Source organism: Musa acuminata, chromosome BXJ2-6, assembly GCF_036884655.1.
Source record: "Musa acuminata AAA Group cultivar baxijiao chromosome BXJ2-6, Cavendish_Baxijiao_AAA, whole genome shotgun sequence".
In the NCBI taxonomy this organism is placed as follows: Eukaryota; Viridiplantae; Streptophyta; class Magnoliopsida; order Zingiberales; family Musaceae; genus Musa; species Musa acuminata.
This window is the reverse complement of record NC_088343.1, coordinates 13,275,001-13,292,074: the sequence shown is the minus strand read 5'-3', so window position 1 is coordinate 13,292,074 and position 17,074 is coordinate 13,275,001. Positions and strand designations below refer to the sequence as shown.

The window sequence follows — 17,074 nt, the reverse complement described above, 5'->3', positions numbered from 1 at the left end:
GCGTCAAAAAGATGGGAACGAATTTTTAACATATTATGAGAAAGACAATCAAAATGTGATATGTACTAAAATAATAATTTTATGTTGTTAAAATTGAAAAAAAAAATCAGACGATATATAATATGTTCGGGTCACAATGAAATAACTTAATCTTTTGAATCGTATTAGTATCCAATCTCGTGTACTAGAACTTGAATTTAAATCTAACGACAACTCATATGGAGAGATTCGATTCTTAGGGTATCATTCATTATTAATCTCATTTCTAAACTATACTTTTTTTTAAAGATAGTATGGAAAATAAAACACCAAATACTATACTAACCACATACACCAAATACAATTAAGTTGATTTTATTTAAGTTATATAGATACAAAATTTATTTTTGTATCTATATATGGCAAAGGATTATTTTTTTCTTTGTAGACAATATGACTATGATGAAAGATTAAATAATATGGATTTATTTAGAGAAAAGCAATACATATTCTTAGACAACTATTGGTGTAGGAAGAGGTAAAAGGAGACCGAAAAATATTTTAAAATATTATAGAGTTTAATGTTAGAAAAAAAGATACATATAGTCGATACCAAACAAAAGTCTTCTTTTGATATTAGACACAAAAGAAAAAAACTTAATTATATATGATTTACACTCATTTTGATAGAATTGAAATTTAGCTAACATTTTTATGGAACTTGCACAGTGATTGTGTCTAATTATAATGTTAAGTATTATTTCCTACGCATAAATTCCATTGGTATTAATTAGACAAAATAACCATATTAAATAAAGGGGGTTACTCACTACTAAGAATCAAATTAACGAATATTGAGCTGAAATTAACTAACATCAAACAAATAAATCTACATAAAACCTTTCATATGGTACTATGACACAAACTTGCATGTTGCCCTTCATGTTAATATTACTGCAAGTCACAGAGAGAGAGAGAGAGAGAGAGAGAGAGAGAGAGAGAGAGAGAGAGTTGAGAATCAATACTAACATGCTAATCGAAGCAATGAATATTGCTGCATGTTTAAGGGAGACAGAGAGTTGAGAATCAATACTAACATGCTAATCGAAGCAATGAATATTGCTGCATGTTTAAGGGAGAGAGAGAGTTGAGAATCAATACTAACATGCTAATCGAAGCAATGAATATTGCTGCATGTTTAAGGGACTTGCATGAAGCCTTTCATGTAATATTGCTGCAAGTCAGAGAGAGAGAGAGAGAGAGTTGAGAATTGATACTAAAATGCTAATCTAAGCAATGAATACTACTGCATGATTAAGGGACTTGCATGATGCCCTTCGTGTTAACATTACTGCAAGTCAGAGAGAGAGAGAGAGAGAGAGAGAGAGATGTGAATCGATGGTCAGTAACATGGTAATCTAAGCAATGAATCAGCACCAAATAGCACTTACAGAGGCAGTCTAATTTGCAATGCAATTGTACTGTTGCTTTCAAGCAGGCAGCCAAGCCGTGGCGAACACCACGTTGTGCCCTTTCCAAGTGAGCATCAAGTCCTCCTCATCCCTCTTCATCCCCCACCCAGCCGCGTGCTCGTCCAGCATGCTCTTCACTTCCCCCGCCGCCTCCTCCGTGAACCGCACCGACCGGAACCCCGTGGCTCTCATCCTCTGCGCCCACCTCCCCTTCCGCTCCAGCCGCTCCACTCTCTGCACACCCTCTTCCGCGATCACGTTCTCGATCTTCCACCCCACCCCGGCCTCGTACCACCGCCGCTGCTCGCTCCCCTTGGGTAGAAACGTGTCCACCGCGTCATACGGGATCCACAGGTAGTTGAACGCCGACCGCAGCCTCCTGACCACGTCGCACGCCGTGAAGTCGGCGTCCTCGTCCACCACCGTCACCAGTGTAGGCCCCAGGCTTCGTAGAGCCTTGAGGAACAATGTCCGGAGGGAGAGCATTGGTGGACTTACGTTCGTGGTGGAGGCGATCACTCCGACCGTCTCCTCTGGTATGTAGTGCAGCAGCATCTGACAGTTCACGATCAGGGCTTCGCCTTCGGAGACTAATTGTTGAACCTTTAGTTGTTCGATCAGTGAAACGAACGCATCGCTGGGATCAGAAGGGATCACTCCGAACTCCATAGCTACGTTCCTAGAACGCGCGAAATTGACCAGCCGCGACCCCAATTCATCGTACGTCATGTTCAGAATCGGCGGCGCCGCAGTCGTCGTGAGGCCTGAAACGGTGAGCCTTATGAACGGCGGGCCTTCGGGACGATTGGCTAGCAGGTCGATGAGGGTCGGCATCTGCATGCAGTGCGTGGTGCTGAGATCGACGATATGGACCATGGGCAGCCCCTCGACCGCCTCTGCGATGGCAGCGTTCGCAGCAGCGTAGCCGAAGCGGTGCCAGGGAGTTAGATCGATGAAGCTGGCAAGGTCGATGGCGGAGAAGCGGTGGAGGTGGAGGGCGAGTTCGGCGTCGGCACGTGCCGCCACAGCCGTGAGAATCTTGCAGGAGCCGGTCCTCGAGGCTCGGGCGATAAGGGCGCGGAGGAAGGCGGACGTCAGGCGCTGGTTGCAGTCGCCGTCCGGAGGAGCGATGTTGTTGAGAACCCACAAGATCTGCTGGGCGAGGGTGGCGTCGTTGCTCTCGATGGCGTTGGCGAAATGGATGAGCAGCTGCTCCATGCAGCTGGCGGTGTTGAAGCTGCCGAGGGGGGAGGCCAGAAGGCGGCCACGCCACGGCCACGAACCACCTAAGGAGGGCTTCGGCGCGTCGTCCTCTTCCAACAACAGGCTTAACCCATCGGGACCGATAGGAGGCAGCAGTGGTACACTTGTAGTGAATTGCATCATATGTTGAAAGAGAGAGAGAGAGAGAGAAGGGGAGGCAAACCAGTACAGAATAGCAGTAGAGAAGTGGATTTGGTGTTTGTGCAGGGCATATATAGAGGGTTGTGTGTGCTTTGGGATCTCTACTTGTTGCCGTTAATATGGAGGATGGAAAGGGAGATCGAACAGGTTGATGTGAAAATCCCAATGCTCCAGTTTGCAGTAGGGTTTGCGTGAGCGAACCCAAGAAGTTCCTGACTCACAAGTACAAGACCTCTGTTCACTTCGGGAACAGTAGAAGTACACAGTCGACTACATGTGTGGAGGTTGGGAAGATGGTCAGCTCCTATCGAGACTGGAAGGACTTTATCCACAGAGAGAGGGGTGAGCTTCTGATGTTGATGGCATGTGAGGAGGACGGCTATGGAGTCTGGCTGTATATGAGATGTGGGATTTGTCTTCTTGTCAGAGATTGATTAGAGCTAGAGAGAGAGAGAGAGAGAGAGAGAGAGAGAGAGAGATGCTCACGGGCAGGCCAAAGCAGGGTGATATCAATCAGTGTGTGACCTCTCACTACAATGCATCTTCCCAAGTTTTGCCCGCCACTTTACCCGCTCTCCATCAAAGTAGCAATCACTCGGTTCCCCACACCTTTGCGTTCCTCTCTCTATCCTCACCGGTTTGCACAAATTTAGTTGCGTTCATATCACATCACATCCCAAAACATATACTTCATAGAGATAAAATTGATGTTGCTAAAAAGAAAAATAATTAGTGTTCTAAATCATACTATAGCAAAAACAATTCATAAATTAATTATACAATGAAATATTGCAACTTCTTGAATGAGATACACTCAAATAAATTGATGTCTTCTATCTAATTCATGTTTTATGGGACTTCCAAGGATGCCTATACCTGATGGATGGATAGTAAGAGACAATAAGAAATTTTAATTTATTATAATTCATATAAATATTTAATATATGATTTTTATTTATCATGAAGGTAATTTAAAATATTTTATAGTAACCTCTCACAAGTGACTAATAAAAATAAACAAATGGGGTTCCAAAGAATTCCCAATACATAATATATTATGGAAGATTGTACTAAAATTCCATTTCATCTCTCAAAAGCTTGCATGATTGATTGTTCATGCATGCAATCCTGGAAAAGGAAGACTATATAAAGAGCCACGAGGGCCATGCGCACACTAAGTAGTGAAGCTCTCAAGGAGGTAGAATATTTGCTGTCGGTAAGGCAGCATAAGGTAAAGAAAAGATCTTCTCGTATTCACAAGTAAGATAATTAAGTGAGATGTCAACATCATTGATCGAAACATATGGGTGATTTCAACGACAACAGCATGTTTTAGTCAAAATTCCTCCATAAACATTGTTGTGCTGTCTTATAAGAGAGAGAGAGAGAGAGAGAGAGAGAGAGAGAGAGAGAGAGAGAGAGAGACAACCTTGTCGTTGTGATGGTGGCTCGTAGGAATGCTACGTTGGGATGGCTCATGAATGATCCTTCCAACAAAAAGAATGGGAAGATAATAAGATGAAACAATTGATGCTTGTGATGGTGGTGAGTACTGTATATATATATATATATATATCTAGTCAAAACATTCAGAAGGAAGAAAAGCTGAAGTCCGTTGGCATCTACCTTGTTCTCGAGTGACACCAACTCAGAAAAGCTGAAGACCCACACCGACGCAAATGGCACAACGAATCATCTCTTTCATGCAAAGCTGACCACCTTCGTTGTTGCACGATTTGTAGGAAGTACATTTACAGGCACAGACACCAAGAAGAGCATCAGAAGAATCTGGTGGAAAGCATATAAGGAGAACAATGTAAGTTAAGCCTGCGAGCTTTGTTAATTCCCTGATGACAGTACTAATGCCAGAGAACAAATAGCCAAACTAAAAGACATGCAACTTTCTCGAGAAAGAATTTTCTTGCTTTCCTGCACTCTTTGTTCGGTTGTTCCAAGTGGACAACACATAGGTCGAGAGCTCAGGCATGAAAGTAAGAAATGCGAACATGTGCTCAAGGTGCCACCCTCAGCTCTTTGAGGACTCGCTGACAATAGTAGTTGAGATGGAAACAAGCACACAAACAGTGCATATATGCCCAGGACATGATGAAGCCAAGAAGATACAGACAATTTTCTAGGATGTGGAGCTGTGGCAAAAAGGAAAGGTCTTTCTGTAAAGATTCTACCTGAGTTATGCTATTGGTTTCATGCATGATGGCCTGAAATGTCTGCATGCCAATCATTTCAGAGGACTCACTGTGCGTGTATATGATATATGAGATTGGATCGAGACAGTGGGGAAATTTTGGAAAGAGGAGCAATCTCTAATTAGTTTGGTGGAGTTTTTCCTAGCATGAAGCTCATTTCACCTTTCTCCCTGAATAGTGTGGACTGCTGTGGCACAACTTTACTGAATAGGGAACGAGAAGACTGAAAAGGAAGCTATGAAAAGATGGAGGAGGAGAAATATTATATAACCTATTTATTTACTGGGTAATCACAGCTTTATTTATAGCGTGAAACACAATCAAATCAATCTCATAAATTACTTTTGGATGGTGCAAATTAGGGGGGAATGTCTAATCTTCTTGGTAGGAATGATATGAGATCCAGTTTACATGGTTAAAGATAGATTTAAGAATCCCCTCACCGATGCACACGTACTTTAGATTCATGATCCATAAAGTTAATGGGCCAAGATGGCCCATTAAATCAGAGCCCAGCCCAAGAACAAAGTCACAGAACGTGTCTTCTATGAGATAAGAGGATTTAGATCTTTGATCAATTCTCATTGGTGATGGATGATGGCCCAAGATAGCCTTAAAATCTAGTAAGTTATATACACATAAATGTAATCTTAAAATCTAGTAAAAAAATATAAAAACATATAAGAAATAAAATTATATTTACCTGTTGCATCAAGATCCCTCGACATGTGACCACCCTCCTCGACGTCCCTTCCGGTTAGTTGGGGTCTGGTTCCGATCGTTCGAGGCGTGGTTCCTCTATGGCATCGGTGGGGAGGGGCCGACAATGGAGATAACTGCGAAGCGGGAGGCACACGACGAAGAAAGGAGTGCGACGATGATGGTCACGATCGAGTTGAGAGGCGAAACCGCTCCGCTTGGGTAATACCTTGGTGGCGCCTGACATCAAAGTAGGAATACATGACGAATGATCGAACAATGATTTGACCAGGTGAGAGCCGCGACCCTCCCATGTTTGTGGACCTCGAGGAGTTGTACCAACAATATTTAAAGATTAAAAAGGACATGCTCCCAATCACTGGCATAACTATTTTTAGTCTGAACACCTCAATTTTTATTTTTTTTTCAAAATATTTTTTTTATAAATGATCATTTTGACTTTGATCTCCTTGTATCCGCCCGCATGCTCCCAAGCAACCGCCGAAGGCAAAAAAGTGGAAGTACCATCCAAATCCATGAGTCAAAGTCCGAGCAACTTTGAGTGAACCAACAAACACTCAAGTGCATTCTGACGCTCAAGTAGGATAGCTCACAGACCACCTTTACCTTGCATTCAGCTCCAAACACAGACAACAAACGCAAGCACCCATCAGTCTTCAGCACACAAACATCATATCACTCCAAAGGTTCATCACACCGGCACAAGTACTTTTAGCTGAACAATAAAGCCCCCAAAAGCCAAAAAGATCCCAAAACATAAGTGGTTTGTGAGGTACAAGCAGTTTCTCATGTTTCATGCCATACGAAGTCCTCTCCAAGATTGGGGAGAACAGGAGGTGCAATGATGAGTCAAATCATTAAACACACCTTTCCTTAGGACCTCCCAAAATAATGCTGGACCTCTGAAAATTACATCATCATGTACAAAGAGACTATAGAGCCATAGGTTATACAACATTGAAACATGCATGTATTTCATTTCTACAAAAAAATATGCATAGAATTAAACAGATATGGCTGCAGTTCAAGCATGAGAAGAATGAAATAGGACAACCGGAGAAATGACATCAACAACCATAACAAGTCAATGTGATTCAGATCGCTATGTTAAGTTCCAACTAAATCAAAAAGTTCAATAGGTAAACAAAATTCATAGGATCACATTAATGGAGTTCAGTAACAAACTTCTGAGACAAGCTCCATCCTGCAGGCTCCATCTCGAATAATGCAAACATCTTCAGCGGTACTGCACAACCCAATAGCAAACAAGTTAAGTGAAGGGTTGTGCCAGAAAGTGCTTAATTGCACCAACAGAAAGCCATGGTTCAACAAATATAGACACAAATTACAAGTAAATAAAAAAAGAGAAGTAGGCTTATTCGATCCTCCTAGTAAAATATGTCAACTCAACTACATAACAAGATCTAGAAAAGTAATGCAATTGCAGGAGTAGAAATTTAAGCTTCCATTTTGAACATGAAATCAAACTTCCAATAGCCATATAAACAATGAAACACAAATTAACATTGTCGATGAACAATGTCACAACGTGAATTTTTTTTATTTTTTCACACATTCAAACCAAGTAGATAAATATCATTTTATTCATCATTCATAAACATTTATTACAATTCATTTATTTATCAAATCATAAATAAAAAAATAAACATAATGATGTTAACTTCAAGAATCATCCAAAGGGCTCTACCTATCGGTAGAGGAAGGTCTGCTCTCCACTAGAATCCGAATTAGTACTAGAGGGAGGTTGCTTTGAAAATCAAAAACAAAGAAAATTCAACAACGCTGAGTAGGAACCCCAAAAGTTAACTCAAAATGAATATATGATCAAAATTCAATCATCCCATTGGCGTATATCAAACACTCAAAGGAGCACTCCCCCAACAACGGATGAAGAGGCTTTATCCTACGGGATGAGTTTATGTTCTCCCAATAGCGGAAGGAGACAAACTCATATCGCACTCCCAACAACGGATGGAGTGGTGTCCCACACCCGCCAAAGTGAGGACACGTTCCTCCCAACAGCAAATGAAGGAACCGTCCAACTGCCACGTCTGACGGCCCGCTAATCCTCGAAAGAAATCGCCCTACCTGCTCTCGACAGGGAAATAACATAATCTCACACTGGTCATGTCCATATGAGAATAAAATAACACATTTAAAACATCTCTTTCAAATATCATCAAATAATACAAATTAGCCCTCAATTGACTTGAACCCTAGTTCAATCGAGCCAATTGAACTCAATTTACTAAAACCTAATTGAACTGATCTCTAATCCTCATTTGACTGGTCTGGAACCACCCTAGACTAGTATAATTTGAACTAGATTAGGTTCATTTTAGGTTAAACTGACTTGAATAAGTCAATCAATTCGGAATCACCCTGAATCGATCTAGACTAATCAAGTCTAATTTAATTCAATCAATATTTGGGCTCAAATTCAACAACAATATTAGGTTGAATTGGGCCAGCCCATCTACTGGTCATGTGCATTACACATGACTAAGCATGCAACACATAACGCTGGCCCAGCCCTGGCCCATGGACTGGTCATGTGCATCGCATGTGACCACCCATGATGGTTGGGCTGGGTTAGCCTACGAGTCAAGGCCTGACTCGTGGGTTGGGCCTAACCTACGGGCTAGGCCTGGTCTACTGAGTGGGCTTGGCCAGTGGGCTATGACCTAGCCTATAGGTTGGGCCATAGCCTATAAGCAATTTCAATCCAATCAATATCCAATTTCATACCACAATATATATTCATTAACAATATAAACAAAAACATAATAACACATTAAAAGATAGATAATATTATGATTTCTATTCAAATTTAAAATGTTATTTCCTTTTATTAAAGCTTATCTCTTTATCTATCTTTTAATGTGTTATTATGTTTTTGTTTATATTATTAATGAATATATGTCGTGGTATGAAATTGGATATTAATTGGATTGAAATTGCTTATAGGCCAGGCCCAACCCATAGGTTAGGCCATAGCCCACTGGCCAAGCCCAATCAGTAAACCAGGCCCAGCCCGTAGGCTAGGCCCAACCCACGAGTCAGGCCTTGACTCGTAGGCTAACCCAGCCCAACCATCATGGGTGGTCACGTGCGATGCACATGACCAATCCATGGGCCAGGGCTAGGCCAGCTTTGTGTGATGCATGCCTAGTCATGTGTAATGCACATGACCAATAGATGGGCTAGCCCAATCCAACCCAATATTGTTGTTGAATTTGAGCACAAATATTGATTGAACTAAACTAGGCTTGATTAGTCTAGATCGATTCAGGGTGATTCCGAATTGATTGACTTATTCAAGTCAGTTTAACCTAAAATGAACTTAATCTAGCCCAAATTATACTAGTCTAAGGTGGTTCCAAACCAGTCAAATGAGGATTAAAGATCAGTTTAATTAAGTTCTAGTAAATTGAGATCAATTGGCTTGATTGAACTAGGGTTCAAGTCAATTAAAGACTAATTTGTATTATTTAATAATATTTGAAAAAAATGTTTTAAATGTGTTATTTCATCCCGATATGGACATGACCAGTGTGAGATTATGTTATTTCCCTGCCGAGAGCAGGTAGGGCGATTCCCTTCGAGAATTAACGGGCCGTCAGACGTGACAGCTTAACGGTTCCTCCATCCGCTGTTGGGAGAAACGTGTCCCCACTTTGGCGGGTGTGGGACACCACTCCATCCGCTGTTGGAAGTGTGATATGAGTTTACCTCCATCTGCTGTTGGGAGAACACAAACTCATCCCGTAGGATAAAGCATCTCCATCCGCCGTTGGAGGAGTGCTCCTTGAGTGTTTGATATACGCCAATGTGATGATTGAATTTTGATCATATATTCATTTTGAGTTAACTTATAGGATTCCTACTCAACATTGCTGAATTTTCTTTGTTTTTTATTTTAAAAACAACCTCCCTCTAGCACTAAATCGGATTCCAATGGAGAGCGGACCTTCCTCTACCGCTAGGTAGAGCCGCTTAGATGATTCTTGAAGTTAACATCACTATGCTTATTTTTTTATTTGTGATTTGATGAATAAATGAATTGTAATAAATGTTTATGAATGATGAATAAAGTGATGTTTATCTACTTGGCCTGAATGTGTGAAAAAATATGAAAAAAAAATCCAAGATGTGACATCTTTTTATGGTATCAGAGCCGACCTAGCATTTAGGCATGGTGAGATGGCTCGAGTAGGAAAAGGCTACTCGTAGACGGAGTCAGAAGACTCGTCACAGCGTAGAGCCACCACTGGGCTACGCCTCACATGCACTATGCTAGGACCTACGGTTATGTTGGGCCTTGACGAGGACGTCAAGCCTTTGAGTGGGGGTGATTGTAACACCCTCTGATTAGTCCCACATCGAAAGTGGACAATATTAAGATTAGTTTATAAGGGTCTGATGAGTGTACTACTATCAACTTCAGCTTAAGCATTTTAGTCAGTGGTTTAGACCAAACGAAATTGATAGGCTAATTAGCCCATCAGGCTCGGGTCGTGACAAACAATGTTCTCTCTTTTTGGTAACTGTCATCTGCAGGGCCCAGATGCTTGGAATGAATGGGAAAAAAAGGGTTCTTATGTTGAATAACCAGAATAATTCATCACCCTCTACAAGCATGACTACCCTAAGGTTCACCTTTGGGGGATACAGATTGCTTCAACAATCAATCAAGGTGGAAAACATATGACTGAATATAGCACTGCTAATCCCTTCATCATCATGCTATATTACATCTTGCCAACTACTAATGGGTAAAAAAAGCAGAAACACAAACGAACAGAAAATGGATCTTTCAAAGATTCACTTGCTACTCTTTAAGTTTGTTTACTAATGGGTTCCTTGAAAAGTGATTCAATAGCTGGTACCGTACAATCATGATGGTAAAACAGCATTTTAAAAGACATCAAACTTCTTTTCAAAATCATCATCCTAGACCATTCTACAAAATTCAAGTCTAGAAAGCCAAAATCAAACGACATTAAGTGCAACAAGAACAAGCACAAACATAGAAGTAATTCTAAGTTAATATCTAAACTTACAAAAAGGAGAAAAGTAAACAATCTTTGATAAAGAAAAATGGACGACAAAAGCTTCTAGAAGAACAGCAATAATAAGAAGGAAAAATGCAGAGGCAGAAAATAACAGCAGCTGCAAAATCATCACTCAACAAAATAATTGCCAAAACTAACCAAACTATTAACTAAATGAATTTTGCTTCAAAGAAAGAAATAATATATATACTCAACAAAATCCTGTCGACTAAATGAATGTCTTCCTCCAATAAATTCAAACAGGAAAATATCTTTCACCAATAAACTAACGTATTTACAAAAGACAAAAGACAAGCTAGAAGCAACAATAACCAACTACATTCATTGATCAATGCAGAAGCATAAATCTACCTTAATAAAGCCAATTTCTTTGGCGTTGCTGCGGAAGCACTGTCTGCAACACATAAGTCCATACTTCCTGATCAGTCCATGGGGGTTCCCACAAACTCGGCTGGAAAAGAAAGGCTAGTTCACATCATGATAAAGAAGCAGCAGATCATACAAAACGACATCTTTCATTTACAAGGCTAAAAAGGAATCAGATCGCCTAATACAAGTCCGAAGCCATCCAGTGTATGCCCTCTGTAACACAGATATGGGGATGTTAATTCTAACTCCTCAATGTGTTCTAGGGTTATGGCAACAACAGGTAGATTAGTTTTCGAGAACAAGGATGACAAGAACATCTACCGCTAACAAAATTCAGGTTATAAATTACAAAGCTCCATCAAATTTCATTAAATTCGTAAGAAAATAAGTTATAGCATACAAGGAAGTTGCCCAAGAACCAGGAAGACGCAATCAAGATCTTAACCAAAGAGAGTGAGTGAAGGTTCTTTAATTCCCCTGAAAGATTTCATCTTTAATCGAACTAGTTCCAGAAACTACATCAAACATGGGCAAAACGAAATCCGTAGAACCCTTGACACACAAGATAAAGGTATCACCGAAAGCACCAAATTCAACGAAGAAAGGCCGATATCGCTCACCAAACACGAGAACCAGGTCCATAGTTCTTGGGGTGCGAGTTCCAGACGTTCGAGTGCCCCATCTCTCTGCCCGCCCCGCGCCGCGCTCTCGCCCGATCGCCTCAAATCCTTCGACCAATAACATCGCGTCGAGCGACGGGTCCAAGCTTTTATAACGCCACTAGAAACCCTAGCAATTGGTCGACTCCATAGTGAAAGCAAACGATCGCTGCCGTCATTTCGTGATCGGACGGTTTGAGTTCTTGGAGTGCCTTTAGACGCTTTCCAAAGCCCATGGGCTGACTCCATAATAAGCCCATGGATTGGAGGGCCGAATCCCCTAAGAATCTTTCTACTAAATATTATTTCTGTCTAAATTTTAGTCCTTCTAATTACATACAACTATTTTGGTGGAGATATTTTATTTAATAAGTTAAAAAAATTCTATATATTTAAATTTTTATACAAAATATCAAATACCCTCTCTATATATTTTGGTGGAGCTGATTTGACTTTTTTAATGGGACGATAGATTCTGATTGGATTCAATTGAATCGAATACTTTCACCGAATCGAATCGATTCATTTGAAGTATATATATATTTTTTAAAATTATTTAAAATTATAAATCAGTTAATCAAATTAAATTAACTAATCTTCAATCGATTTGATATGATAAGTCTTAAGTGATTCCAATTTAACTTATTTTATTTTAATTAAATCGAAAATTGATTAGGTATAATTATCCTATTTGATTTGAACCGATTTAAACACCCAATGTGGCGCAAATGCAAGACCTCATATTTATCCTCTCCCACTTCGCCAAGTTGACCTCATCTTTTCGATCCACAAGAGAGCATGTCCTGTAAAGCTGTGGCGTGTAATGAATGGAAGCAATATGAGACAACGACCAGTCTAGTGAGCATATCAGGTGGTGGAGGAAACAGCAAGTCCATCTCCTTCAGATTCTGCTATCTTTACCTACCTTAGTTATGACTCCATCTGTGCAGCTAAGGGGACAATGAAGCATGGCAAAAGTACAGATGTGATGAACAGGTAAAGCATCCTTACCACTTTAGCTCATTGTCTGTTCTACAAGCATTCATAATCACAAGAAAACTGGTACAAAGAGGGAGTTGACCTAATCACTTGTGGATTCTTCAGCTATAAGAAACCTGAGTGATTCTTTTGAGATTTCTATTAGAGCTTTAGATTAGGCAAAGTGAAGCATCTCTTTCTAAGCTTAATAAAGTAGTTGTTGACACATTTTGATCTATCTTGGCATGTGGATTGGCTGACAGATTCTATTTACTATCATTGTTTTTTTCTCAGAAAAGTTAATAGACCTGAAATTGTAGGATATATATGCTTCGACTCTCAACCAGGAAGAACAGCTTAAGCATTTGTTCTTAGTAGACAAGATGAAATGGCAATTGAATTCATGCATCGTTTCGACCAAGAATGATGTGAGCAGCAGACAGGTCAACCTAAAGAGACTTGAAAATGATGGATAGATATGTCGAATAGAGTCATCTGTATTTGTTGCTGCAATTGTCATCAAGCTATAGATATGCTGCTTTTGATGGTGTCAAGCGATCTCCTTGTCTTCATCAAACACACAAACACAGCAAGAACAGCTTAGTGATCTTTCCCATCATCCAGCAGCAGAATCAATCATCCTACCTCTTTACTACCACTACAATATCCCATCACTGTCACCTCCAAAGTTGTTTTTCTTTGTGGATTCTACCACCCTACCAACATGAGCTTGGTGGAGTGGTGAGGTCAGCGCTAGATTCTTAACCTCTGATGCAAGGGATAAATCTTGTCTACCAAATGAACACTTGGCCAAGCTGTCAAGGAAAAGTTGGTGCCTTCATGAAATCTGGACAATTGTTTGCAACTTAACAAGTAGGTCAGTGATGCTCAACTCCATTTAGGTTCTTCTCCCTCAAAAGTAGAAGTGTCAGTTGGGAAATCTCAATTCCTTTGTTTAAGAGGAAGATGTAACTATCAGACAATTACCTAAATTTATGAGTGTAGCAATTTTGAGTTGTTTGTTTACATGCTAAACAAAAAAGTACTGATATTAATAATATTCTTCGTCTGATTACGACTTGACATGTGGATGATAATTTATCGTACATTATCACTATATAAATTGTAAGAAAATATGAATCATCATAATTCTATGAATATTTTTTTTTATCATAAGTAGTCATGGATCTAGAGTTATAAATATAGATCATTCTTTTTTTATGTTTTCTCATATCGCGTATCAATTGATTTGGGTATCGAAAGGAACTTATCATATTTAAGTTTGGAAGTCGGGTTTGATTCCAAAGTTCATCCTCCTAAAAATTTGTATCGTTAAGTAATTTTCGATAAAATTTAAAAACAAGTTTGATTTAATTTGTTTTCGATAAAATTTGTCTCCACTAACAAATAGAAAACAATCAAATCAAACAAGTTGCAACATATGAGAATCTCAGCTGCACTTCAACTTACATAAACAAAGACCTCACTAAGTAAGAACAATCTTTTTTTTCTTCTCATTCCTGCAGAACACAACCAAGAACATTAAAGGACACAGGTACGTTGTCATATATCTGACAACGTTGGCATTCAACAGAACTGCTCCTCACTTTCCTAGTCTTTCATCAGCCTACTGAGAAAGCAATGGCTTCTGCTATTTGGGTGCTGAGCTCATGCATTCTTCCTAGTTCCTACTATATTCTCTCTCTTGGGTCATCTTCCTCATATGGCTGTGCCTACCCATCCCGGCAACGCGTGCTCCCCTGTAGGCCCTCCCTGTCTCTCCCTGGCTTTAGCACACACAACCAAAGGAAGGGCTGTGAGATGGGGAAAACATGGAATGATACAGTGCACTGAGAGGAACAAGAAAAGAAGACTTCATCCACATGACCCCCCACTTGTGATCCTTTCTTGGTAGACCACCCAACCCCGACATCTGTATCCCTATCCACTGTGCTCATAGCTTTTTGTTTGGAGCTTTGTTAGTTTCCATGTGCTCTGTATACATCCATTTCCACCTACAATTGGATTGTTTAGGAGGAGGCACTGTCAGTACAGCAGGGACAGAAGCAGAGCTTTCCTCCTCCCCAAAGAAAAGGAAAGAGGCTTTTGTATCATTGGGGCAATAATGCACACCTCCCCATGTGTCATCCCTTGGAACAAGTGATGCTTACTAGGTAGTTAAGACCTTCGGGAGGATGCATCTGCCCCGGCATGATCCAAGGTTTGTGCTTGCAGATCCATATGCAGCCAATGGAAGGTCATTCCTAGGCTCGATGACCTGCCATGTCCATTCTTTATCTCTTGAGGTCCTTGTCATTCATTACGAGTCACAGGAGGTTTCAAGCAATGCTAAACACTCAAAAACAATAATTAGCATATATATATATACATATATATTCTATGGCAAGCAATTTCTCTCGTTCTGGCATCAAGTAGATCCCAGGACCAGCATTACATCATCCTTGTGGAATCAATTCAAGGGATCACATAGTAGTCATGTAGATGAGGATTAAGGTGCTGATGATTGAAGTAACAAAGTACATGAGAGGACCCACTGGATGAGAATTAATATTGAGGACTATTTGATGGCACACATGATGTGATCAACTAATATGTTCTTGGCTCACCCACCACATATATCTGCAAACATCCAGGACAGATCCAGCTAATGGTTGTAGCAGCCACAACCGGCAAGACAATTATATATACATGTGAATACTAATCATTCTGTGTCTGCTCAGCTTACTTTATGTATGAATGCTTAATGTAGCATAAACATATAGATCTTCTACAAGTCACAAGAGAATATGTAGATTACAGAGACCCACATCTGTCCAAAGAAGTATCTACTTCTCTTATCTGTTTCACAAATCAGCACAGAAAATGTTGGTATGGAGAGGTATTGATGAAATTTATAGGTATATGGTGAGACAACTTGTCATGATAATAAAATTCTTTGGCACATGTGATCTACAATGGCAGGTGTAGCTGTCTGTCCAATGATTCTTTGGAGTAGTGCTCCATAATTTTGGAAAATAACATATAGAACAAGTGGGTCTTCTTCATATTATAATACTATCATTTGTTGGCACTGCCTGGGCCATCTTTCACCTTCATATGCCTAAACTGCACTGGCCAAGGGACTGGGATTTGTTTGGCATGCCATGAGCACCCATTAGAATACTCTGCTGGGAGTCTGTGAAGAGAATCTTAAATCCTCCCTCTGCCTCCAGGTTGGGTTGTAGGGAGATTGTTGTGTTGGTACAAGGACATGTTCACTGTAGTTGCAGGAGAAGAGAACAGTCATCCCTCAGGCTGCAGTTCCGAGTCCTCTCTTCCAGGAGCAGAAGAATTGAGCTGCTAACAGGAGCCAGGTAAGGGTTCCCTCTTCCTTTGTCATTTGTTCCTTTCACCAATTGTGAGATGAGATCATGATAGTTTTTTCGCATTTGTCATGGTCATAGAGCACATAATGTTCTCTTATGGCCTTCAGCTTACAGTAAGACAGAATGGTTGTGTAGGATGATAGCTCATTAGGAAGCATTTCTTGCCAATTTTTCTCTCAGAGATTGACATGTACAGGTTATGCACCATTCTGTAACCAATGTAATTGAGTTAGAGGAAAAGGAGACATCAGAAAACAAGAAATCTAATACAAAACAGTAAAATCAATGCTTTTTCTAGAAAGCAATTACATAAAATGTTCGACCATAAAGACAATTGGAATTTAAGGAACTCATCATGTTCAGGAATAACCTACTGAAACCTGAAAAAATAATTCCTTTTAGGAAGATGCTAATAATGTTGAAGAATATCTTTCGACTTAATGTCTTCTTGATTTCCTTTCTTTTTCTCTTCTTTTATCTTGGGTAGCTAATTCAAAACTCACCTGTATCTTTTTTTGCCCTTGTGAACTAATTTACCTAATATAATTGCATGTCAAAAAACTGCATAAGGCATGCATATTAATTGAATTATTTTCTCCATGTATGCTTATATACAAATTCGATAAAAAATAACAGTAGCTTCGTTGGTTGAAACTTGATCACCTTTGGCAGTCAAATTCAATTCAACAGAACAACCACAGTAGTGAATTTGATTGCAAGATGAGATACCGTGAAGGCAGGGAAAGCAGGGATGCATGATCTTGTGGCTTTAACTTGCCAAAGCACCACAACACCACTCTGAAG

General features: G+C 40.0%; 2 protein-coding genes and 1 long non-coding RNA gene across 3 annotated transcripts in view; 1 reads left to right on the top strand and 2 right to left on the bottom strand.

Annotated features, from left to right (window-relative positions):
• Positions 1 to 1,051: 1,051 nt before the first annotated feature.
• Positions 1,052 to 3,214, bottom strand: LOC135614989 (scarecrow-like protein 32). The gene has a single exon (XM_065112909.1). The coding sequence runs from the start codon at positions 2,835 to 2,837 to the stop codon at positions 1,470 to 1,472; it is 1,368 nt and encodes a 455-aa protein (XP_064968981.1). The 5' UTR covers positions 2,838 to 3,214; the 3' UTR covers positions 1,052 to 1,469.
• Positions 3,215 to 6,844: 3,630 nt separating this feature from the next.
• LOC103988016 (small ribosomal subunit protein uS14) lies at positions 6,845 to 12,012 on the bottom strand. The gene is made up of 3 exons (XM_009406505.3): positions 11,868 to 12,012; positions 11,230 to 11,329; positions 6,845 to 7,028 (listed from the first exon to the last, which is right to left on the bottom strand). The coding sequence occupies exons 1-3, from the start codon at positions 11,927 to 11,929 to the stop codon at positions 7,020 to 7,022; spliced, it is 171 nt and encodes a 56-aa protein (XP_009404780.1). The 5' UTR covers positions 11,930 to 12,012; the 3' UTR covers positions 6,845 to 7,019.
• A 3,976-nt stretch (positions 12,013 to 15,988) lies between these two features.
• The window catches only part of LOC135614986 (uncharacterized), a 2,032-nt gene continuing 946 nt past the window's right edge, over positions 15,989 to 17,074 (top strand). The window contains exons 1-2 of the long non-coding RNA XR_010487795.1: positions 15,989 to 16,258; positions 16,943 to 17,074. The exon at positions 16,943 to 17,074 is cut by the window's right edge and continues 108 nt beyond it. This is a non-coding gene — a long non-coding RNA (uncharacterized LOC135614986). The remainder of the gene's footprint in view (positions 16,259 to 16,942) is intronic.